We start from the raw sequence: 9377 nt of genomic DNA on the forward strand, positions 1-9377 counted from the left end.
AAAAAAAAAAAAAAAAAAAGACAGTGTCTTGCTCTGTCACCCAGGCTTGAGTGCAGTGGCAAAAATCATAGCCCACTGTAAGCTTCAACTCCCAGGCTCAAACAATTCTCCCACCTTAGCCTCTCAAGTATTTGGGACTACAGATAAGTGCCACCATGCCTGACTAATTAAAAAAAGCTTTTTTGTAGATGGGCATCTCACCATGTTACCTAGGCTGGTCTCAAACTCCTGGCCTCAAGCAATCCTCCAACCTCAGCCTCCCAAAGCACTTGGATGATAGGCATGAGCAACTGTGCCCAGAACAATGATAGAATTCTTAATGTTTAATTATAACTTCAGAACCACAGAGTTGACCTGGCATTAGAGGTTATGATACCCGTATCTCCTCCTGTGCTGATGCGGAAGCCTGAGGACCAGGGAGAGACAATGACTTGTCACAAGTCGTGTCAGTGTGTGAGCTGAGACTGCAACCAGGGGGTCCTGACTCCCAGGCCTGGGCTCTGTGTCTGGACTGCGCTGACTTCCTCCAAGTCCTGCCTGGCCTGGAGGCTGAATGGGGCAAGCAGGCAAGATCCCTCCTCCACCTTCCAGGCAGTTGGCCTCATTTCAAGGTCCTGCACACCCAGCACCACCTCGTGCAGGTAAGAGCTGACTCACGTTGCAGCCGGAGCGGATGTCCCCACCAGCACACACCATGGTCTTCTTCACGGTGGAACCCCACCAGTTCCACTTGGAGCAGTGCTCATAGTCCACCACGGGCAGCAGGGCCTGCTGCAGCTTGTCTGGGAGTGGTCCGTTGGCTGCAGGGATAAAAAGCACCGAGTCAGGGGCCTGGGGGCACAGGGCTAGGAGCCCCAGAGGAAGGGGGCATTCAAGGCGCACAGCTCTTCCGCCCTGATGAGGACTCTCCTCCCACCCGCTAAATGGTCCTGCATGCTTTGTGCACAATTACATCCCCAGCACCTGGCATACAGGAGGCACCAAAACATGTGCAACTGACCACATTCATGTTTTGGAGGTTGGTAGGAGAAGGCTGCAGCTGGAGAGAAACGGGAGAAAAGTGCAAGGTCCGGTCTTGGTGTTACCTTCAACCTGCAGCCCCCAAGCCCTGTCTTTCTGACACCGTCCCTGTGGCCAGCTAGAGAAGTCAGCACGTACTATAGAGACGGCCCCAGCCGGTGATGTAGCAGGGTGTCTCGTTGGGAAGGATGTCACCAGCGGGAGGGAGTGAGGCGAGCTGGACGGCGTCTCCCAGCTGGGCGCTGCGTGAGAGCTTGATGAGGGCGATGTCATTGCTGGGGAAGAGGGAAGAGTCACAGGACCTGGTCCTCCAGCCGGCCCAAGTCCTACCTTCCAGCTGTTGCTCCAGGCTATTCCACCTCTGAGATGCCCCAGCTCCTTTACCCTCCAAATCCACTCTTTCATCATCATCATCATCATCATCATTATTATTATTATTGAGGCACAGTCTCAGTGTGTTGCCCAGGCTGGAGTGCAGTGTCACAATCATAGCTCACTGCAGCCTCCTGGACCAAGGGATCCTCCCGCTATCACCTCCTGAAGTGCTGGAATTACAGGCATGAGCCACTACACCTGGCCCAAATCGTTCTTAAGGCTGAGCAATTTTTTTTATTTTTTATTTTTTGAGTCAGAGTCTCACTCTGTTGCCCAAACTGGAATGCAGTGGCATGATCTTGGCTCACTGCAACCTCCACCTCGTGGGTTCAAGTGATTTTCCTGCCTCAGCCTCCTGAGTAGCTGGGATTACAGGTGCACGCCACCATGCCTGGCTAATTTTTGTTTATTATTTTTAGTAGAGATGGGGTTTTGCCATGTTGGCCAGGGTGGTCTAGAACTCCTGACCTCAGGTGATCTGCCCGCCTCAGCCTCCCAAAGTGCTGGGATTACAGGCATGAACTACCATGCCCAGCCAAGGTTTAGCAATTTTAAGAAGCACTTCTAGCCCCTTGGCTCACTCTGACCCTTGGCCTTCAGAATTGCCCTCTCCTTTGGCGCTTTAACCCTCAGTGTTCAGTATCAGAATCACCTGGAGGGCTTGTTAAAACAGACTACTGAGGATCACGAGGTTAAGAGATCGAGACCATCCTGACTAACACGGTGAAATCCCGTCTCTACTAAAAATACAAAAAAAAATTCACCGGGCATGGTGGCGGGCGCCTGTAGTCCCAGCTATTTGGGAGACTGAGGCAGGAGAATGGTGTGAACCCGGGAGGCAGAGCTTGCAGTGAGCCAAGATCGCACCACTGCACTCCAGCCTGGGCGACAGAGCGAGACTCAGTTTCAAAAAACAAAACAAAACAAAAAATAGACTGCTGCATCCCACCCCAGTTTCTGATGCAGTGGATCTTGGCTAAGGCCCAATAATTCACTTTTTTTTTTTTTTTTTTTTTTTTTGAGACAGAATCTTGCTCTGTCTCCCAGGCTGGAGTACAATGGAGTGATCTTGGCTCACTGCAACCTCTGCCTCCTGGGTTCAAGTAATTCTCCTGCCTCAGCCTCCAGGGTAGCTGGCATTATAGGTGTGCATCACCACGTCTGGCTAATTTTTTTAATTTTTAGTAGAGACAGGGTTTCACCATGTTGGCCAGGCTGGTCACGAGCTCCTGAGCTCAAGTGATTCACCTGCCTCGGCCTCCGAAAGTGCTGGGATTACCGTACCTGGCCAATAATTCACATTGCTGCAGGTTCCCAGGTGATGCTGGGACCGTCTGCCAGCCCAGGGACCACATTTTGAGAACTACTGCCCTCTGTCTTCACCTGCCTGCGTGTCACTCCAGTCCAGTCCTTTTGTCTGGGTCTCCGTTTTCTGTCTACTCACCCCAGAAGCCCTGTGAAGACGGGTCGGGGTTTCCATCATACGGTGCTTCACTCCTATACTGCCTTTGCAGGGGTTTCGCACCCGTCTTTGACCCTCTCGCCAGAAAAAACTGAGGCACTCAGACTTAAGAATTTTTCATACACTTGAAGGGCATAAGATTGTCTCCTTGGCCTTCACAACCACCCAGGATGCCCAACTTCATGATCACCTTTTGACAAATGGCAAAACTGAGGCCCAGGGAAGGCCAGTGACTTGCTCAGGCTATACAGAGAGTTAATGCCAGAGCCTGACTCTCAGGCCAGTGCTCCTCCTTTTGCCCATAGTACTGGGAGCCCAGGATGCACTGGGTGAGCCATCTATTGAATGGAGAAACCCTCGGATTTAGGGGAAAGGTACCAGAGGAATCCTGAGCTCTGAAGCTACTAGCCAAGTGGCCTTGGGGGATTTCCTGCCCCTCCCTGAGCTCTGCCATCCCCTCTATAGGGAGATAGGTTTGGTGGTGATGGTCCTTAAAGACTCTGCTGGCTTCAACCCTCAGTGTGTGAGACCTGGACACAGGCTGCTGGACTCAGCACCCCCTCCCTGCATGCCTACTCAGAGTTGGAGCCTACTCAGACTTGGCTGTGGGTCATGGAGGGACGAGTAGAGGAGCCTCTGGGTTCCAGACTGGAGCATTCACTCACCCACAGGCCACACACAAGCGGTTCCAGAGTGGATGCACAAAGAGGTCCCCAGAGTTGATGGGGATCACCTGCTCGGGGCCCTCCTTCACAGCAAGGTTGTAGTCGCCTAACACCACCTGGTAGGTCAGGGAGCTCCTGCGGGAGGAGGTGAGGTCAGTCTGGGCCTGACTGGCTCACCTCCCTCCTTCCCCATCATCACCCACTCTCTCCGGCTGCCCGGGTCATAGGCAGGGACAGGGTAGAGAACTCACGAGATGCAGTGGCCCGCAGTCACAACCCAGTCGGGGGCGATGAGGCTGCCACCGCAGGTGTGGTGGAAGCTTCCATTTTTCTCATACTGCAGGGAAACCTGGTGGCCCAGGAAGAGGGCCTGAGTGGGCTGGTCCCCACCACGAGAGTTGCCACCAGTGGCTGTATAGGTTGTGCACTGTGCAACTCTAGAGGGCGCCATTCGCACAGAAAACAAGAGCATGCTCTGAAATGTGCAGCGCACGACCTGCACAGCTGCCTGTGGCGGCCCCATCATTTTTCCATGGGAGTCACATTCTGATTCTCCAAAGCCTCCCTGCACTAGGACTATGACCTCCCTGGGGACCCCAACGTTCTCTACCTTCTGTCTCCTGAGAGCCCTTGATGGCCCTCTGTTCTATCACACACCCCTTACTCCATCTTTTTTTTTTTGAGATAGAGCTTTGCTCTTGTTGCCCAGTCTAGAGTGCAATGGTGGCAATCTCAGTTCATTTCAACCTCCACCTCCCGGGTTCAAGCGATTCTCCTGCCTCAGCCTCCAGAGTAGCTGGGATTACAGGCACCTGCCATCATGCCCGGCTAATTTTGTATTTTTAGTAGACATGGAGTTTCCCCATGTTGGCCAGGCTGGTCTCGAGTTCCTCACCTCAGGTGATCTGCCCACCTCAGCTTCCCGAAGTGCTGGGATTACAAGCAGGAGCCACCACGCCCAGCCCCTCTGACTCTTTTGAACCTCAGATCTTTCAAGGCTTCTTGAGCTTTCTGAAGCACAGCTCACCCTGATGAATTCTTTGCCTCTCTTCTCATTTCCTACACATTCTGATTTTCAAAAGCTCCCTCTAGACCAGGGTTAGCAAACTGTGGACCGTGGGCCACATCAGCCTCCTGGTCTGTTTTTGTAATAAAGATGTCCTGGAAATAGTCACATTCATTTCTGTATTGTTTGTGTCTGCTTTCATGCTACCATGGCACAGTCAAGTCATTCACATCCAAACCATCAAATAACCTAAAATATTCACTCTCTGGCCCTTTACAGAACAAGCCTGCTGACCCTCTCCAGTAAAACTTCCCACGATCATGGGAATGTTCTATATCTTTGCTGTCCAATATGGTAGCCACTAGCCACGTGTGACTATCAAACATTTGAAATGTGGCAAGCAGGACAAGCATGGTGGCTCATGCCTGTAATTCCAGCACTTCAGGAGGTCAAGACAGGAGGATCACGGGAGCTCAGAAGTTCGAGGCAAGCCTGGGCAACATGGCGAGACCCCATCTCTACAAAAATATATAAAAATTAGCTGAACATGGTGGCGCATGCCTGTAGTCCTCTCTACACAGGAGACTGAGGTGGGATGATTGCTTGGACCTAGGGGATCAAGGCTGCTGTGAGCTGAGATCACACCACTGCACTCCAGCCTGGGCAACAGAGCAAGATCCTGTCTCAAAAAAAAAAGAAAAGAAAAGAAAAGAAATATGGCAAGCACCGAGGAACTGAATTGTTAACATTATTTAAGTAAATTTCAGCTGGCTGCAGTGACTCACACCTGTAATCCCAGCACTTTGAGAGGCTGAGGCAGGTGGATCACCTGAGGTCAGGAGTTCCAGACTGGCCTGGCCAACATACTGAAACCCTGTTTCTACTAAAAATACAAGATTAGCCTGGCTTGGTGGCACATGCCTGTAATGCCAGCTACTTGGGAGGCTGAGGTAGGAGAATTGCTTGAACCCAGGTGGCAGAGGTTGCAGTGAGCCAAGATCGTGCCATTGCACTTCAGCCTGGGCAACAAGAGTGAAACTCTGTCTCAATAATAATAATTTAATTAAAAAAAAAATTTTTGGGACAGTCTCACTCTGTCGCCTGGGGCTGGAGTGCAGTGGCATGATCTCGTCTCACTGCAACCTCTGCCTCCCAGTTTCAAGCAGTTTCTCTGCCTCAGCCTCCCGAGTAGCTGGGATTACAGGCGTGAGCCACCGCGCCTGGCCTAATTTAATTAAATTTAAACAACCACAGCACATCAAGTCCAGCCTTCTGAACTTCCCTCCACTGGCCTTACAAGACCCCTTACTCCCTTATTGCTTTCAGACCTCATAGCCCTGTTGTATCATCCTAGGAATCTAGAAATGAGTCTCTCAAAATCTCACTTCTTCAACACAGTGCCTGAAGTTCCACCATCGGTGTGCCAACTCCTTGAGTTAAGCATTACCTTCACCCCCGATTCCACTTTTAAGTTGCAAATAGCCCAGTGAGGGTTACAGATGGAGTGGGCAAAACCTCCCTGTGAAGTAGATGGTCCAAGGGCTGCCTGGTTTTTGGAAGCTGAAGTGGACATTGCAAAGGGAGCAATGGTGTCAAGGCTGGATGCCACACCATTAGAGCTTAGGGTCCAGAGCCCATGGTGGGAATGAGTACAGCTGGTATTGCTCTTACCTGCCAGGGCCAGCTGTAGGGGACCGCATCCTCACCATTGACAACACGGCTGGAAGGGTGAGAGGAAGGTTGGCCATGGCCTGAGGCTAGAGGGGAGAGGAGAGCTGTCAATCATCTGAAGGGTCCCAAAAAGCAAAGAGGGGGCCAGGGTCCCAGTCCAAGCTGTGCCTTCAACGGGCTTTGTGGCCCCATGCAAGCCTCTTTTGCCCTCTGGACCTCAGTAACCACACATGAACAGTGAACATTTAAACTAGAGCAGGGCTTTACAGAATCCCAGGAATCCAGGGATAGAGATTAAAATGTGGCCTCCTTCATCGGGAGGATTGAAGAGGTTGATACACTTAGAACAATGCCTGGCCCTCGATGAGCCCTCAAAAAGTGATAGCTATTGTCATACAGAGTGGAGGCTTTAAAGAAGGACTTCCTGGGGTCAAAGTGCAGCTCTGGGCAGTGTGTGGTGGCTCACACCTGTAATCCTAGTGCTTTGAGAGGGTGAGGCGGGAGGATCGCTTGAGCCCAGGAATTTGAGACCAGCCTGGGCAACATAGCAAGACCTTATCTCTAGAAAACCAAAGTAAAATAAAATAAGGTAGTCAGGTATGGTGGCATGTGCCTGTAATCTCAGCTACTCAGGAGGCTAAGGTGATAGGATTGCTTGAGGCCAGGATTTTGAGACCAGTCTGGGCAACAAAGCAAGACCCCATCTCTACAAAAAAAAGCAAAAATAAAAACCTTAAGTGCAACTCTGCCTTTTGTTCTATGATAAGCTACTTTACTTCCCTGAGGGTCGGTAAAATGGGGATAATGATAATACTGATCTCATGAGGCTGTTGTGAAAATTACATGAGAAAATGTAAGAAAAACCCTAAACATTCTGCCTGGCACATAGTAAGCACTCAATGATGTTATCTGTTACCATTATTGTCAGTCAAGGGAGGCTGCTTGGAAGAGGTGGCCCTGAGCTGGAATGGAATATGGCAGAGAGACGAGGAAAATGTCAGAGCATAGTATATGGAGCCAGGTAGCGGGAGTGTGAGAGGAGAGTTGGAGTGGTAAGTAGAACAATGGAAATTCAACCCAAGACGTCCAACCACAGAGCCCAAACTTTTAACTGTTTGACTTTGTTTACTGCCCCCATCAAGGACTTCCACTACAGCCGTTCATGGTCTTTCTCCATCCACGGCTCCCTCCACTCTCCTGCTCCATCATAAGCTGAAAGCCCCCACAGTCATGCCCCCGGGTACAAGCTGAGACCCCCTTCTGTGGAACCAGGCGTAGGGTGTCATGGGACTCAAAGCGAGTGGTAGATTTCAAGGATTCCTAGTCTAGGGCAGCCCAGAGAGCACACACACAGGTTGGGGTCTTACCAAAGGCCACAAGGAGGAGGGAACTGAGAAGCCGAAGCATCGTGAGTTTTGCGATGATAAGAAAAGGACACAGAGCCTGGGGCTCTAATATAGGGCAGAAGGTGAGCAGGGGGCTGATTGGGCCCTACTCCCAGAACAGGTGGTGGAACTCCAGGTCTCCCATGGTCCAAGGCCACAGTCCTCACCCACTGCAGATGGAGGAGTGACAGCCAAAGGAAGGACCTAGTGTTCCCTCCAACAGGTGGCTGCACAGGTGGCGTGGAGTGGCCAACTGATAACAGGGGTTCGGGAAGAAAAACTCATGTCAGGACAAGACCTCCTCTTTCTGAAAGAACAGGGTTAAATCCTGGTTCTGCCACCTCCAAGCTCTGCGACTTTGGGCACATGGCTTAACCTCTCTGAGTCTCAGTTTTCTCATCTCTAACATGAGATTCATATTAGTACCCACCTCCACAAAAAATTTTTTGTTGAGCACTTTTTCTCTATATATCCGGTGTTGTTCTAGGGGATACAGCTGTGAAAAATACATGGTCTCAGCCCTTCTAGAGCTTGAGTCTAGGCCAGAAGCGGTGGCTCACGCCTGTGATCCCAGCACTTTGGGAGGCCAAGGCCGGAGGATCACTTGAGGTCAGAAGTTCGAGACATGGTGAAACCCCATCTCTGCTAAAACTACAAAAATTAGCCAGGCATGGTGGTGGGCACCTGTAATCCCAGCACCTGTAATCCTAGCTACTGGGAGGCTGAGGAAGGAGAATCGCTTGAACCTGGGAGGTGGGGAGGCAGAGGCTGCAGTGAGCCACAATCATGCCACCACACTCCAGCCTGGGCCACAGAGCAAGACTCTCTAAAAAAAACAAAAACAAAAACAAAAACAAACCAAAAAAACAGAAAAGAAAAGAAAGTGAAACATGGGTGATTGGGGTAAGAATGGGAGTAAGTCATTTAGATGGGGGGACAGGGAAAGTGATATTTGGGCTGAGGAGGTCACATCTGATGGAGTCCTGAGGATAAGTAAAAGCCAGCCACGGGAATCCCCGAAAGAAACGCACTCTGAAGGGCGGGGACAGCAGGTGCGAAGTTCTGGAGGCTGTAATGGGCTTGGCTTGTTCAAGGAAGGGGAGGCCAGTGTGACAGGAGCTTGGTGGTCAAAGTAGAGAGTGGTGGGAGATGAGGTCAATGAGCAGGCGACCCTGAAAGCTGAATTCATGGGTGATCCAGCAGTTTCCCTCCTAGGTCTCCACTGTGAGAAAATCTTACACGTGCTTCAGGAGGTGTGGATGAGATTGTTTGCCACAGTCCCCGTTCTCAAACCTCAACAGCAAAGACCTAGAAACAACTCCCACGTCCATCAAGGTTCGTACGTGAATATGTGTGGCATATTCACACAATGAATTATTATTTCTTTATAGTGGTGCGATCTTGGCTCACTGCAACCTCCACCTCACGGGTTCAAGCATTTCTCCTGCCTCAGCCTCCTGAGCAGCTGGGATTACAGGCATGCACCACCATATCAGCTAATTTTTGTATTTTTAGTAGAGATGGGGTTTCACCATGTTGACCAGGCTGGTCTCCAACTCCTGACCTCTGGTGATCCACCCACCTCGACCTCCCGAAGTGCTGGGATTACAAGCATGAGCCACTGCGCCCGGCCAGATGGGGCAATTTCAATGGATCCCTCCTGGGGGAAAGTCAGACATCTTGCTGGACAGGTTTTCTTTTAGGAGTGACCCCCCTCCAATCACACCCTAGCCACTCTGATAGCCTGGGTTCGTGGAACGTGTGTGGATACAGCGGAAGCAGCTGTGAAAATT

General features: G+C 51.0%; 1 protein-coding gene across 1 annotated transcript in view; it reads right to left on the reverse strand.

Annotated features, from left to right (window-relative positions):
- LOC105546830 (chymotrypsin-like elastase family member 3B) overlaps nucleotides 1-7751 on the reverse strand; it is an 11710-nt gene extending 3959 nt beyond the window's left edge. Inside the window, exons 1-6 of the mRNA XM_011990131.1 lie at nucleotides 7567-7751; nucleotides 6200-6285; nucleotides 3774-3871; nucleotides 3523-3657; nucleotides 1159-1295; nucleotides 658-800 (exon numbers count right to left, since the gene is read on the reverse strand). Of these exons, the coding sequence (XP_011845521.1) occupies nucleotides 658-800; nucleotides 1159-1295; nucleotides 3523-3657; nucleotides 3774-3871; nucleotides 6200-6285; nucleotides 7567-7606 (639 nt within the window). The 5' untranslated portion in view covers nucleotides 7607-7751. The remainder of the gene's footprint in view (nucleotides 1-657; nucleotides 801-1158; nucleotides 1296-3522; nucleotides 3658-3773; nucleotides 3872-6199; nucleotides 6286-7566) is intronic.
- Nucleotides 7752-9377: the final 1626 nt, after the last annotated feature.

The sequence above is a fragment of the Mandrillus leucophaeus genome, unplaced genomic scaffold (genome assembly GCF_000951045.1).
Source record: "Mandrillus leucophaeus isolate KB7577 unplaced genomic scaffold, Mleu.le_1.0 Scaffold370, whole genome shotgun sequence".
NCBI lineage: Eukaryota > Metazoa > Chordata > Mammalia > Primates > Cercopithecidae > Mandrillus > Mandrillus leucophaeus.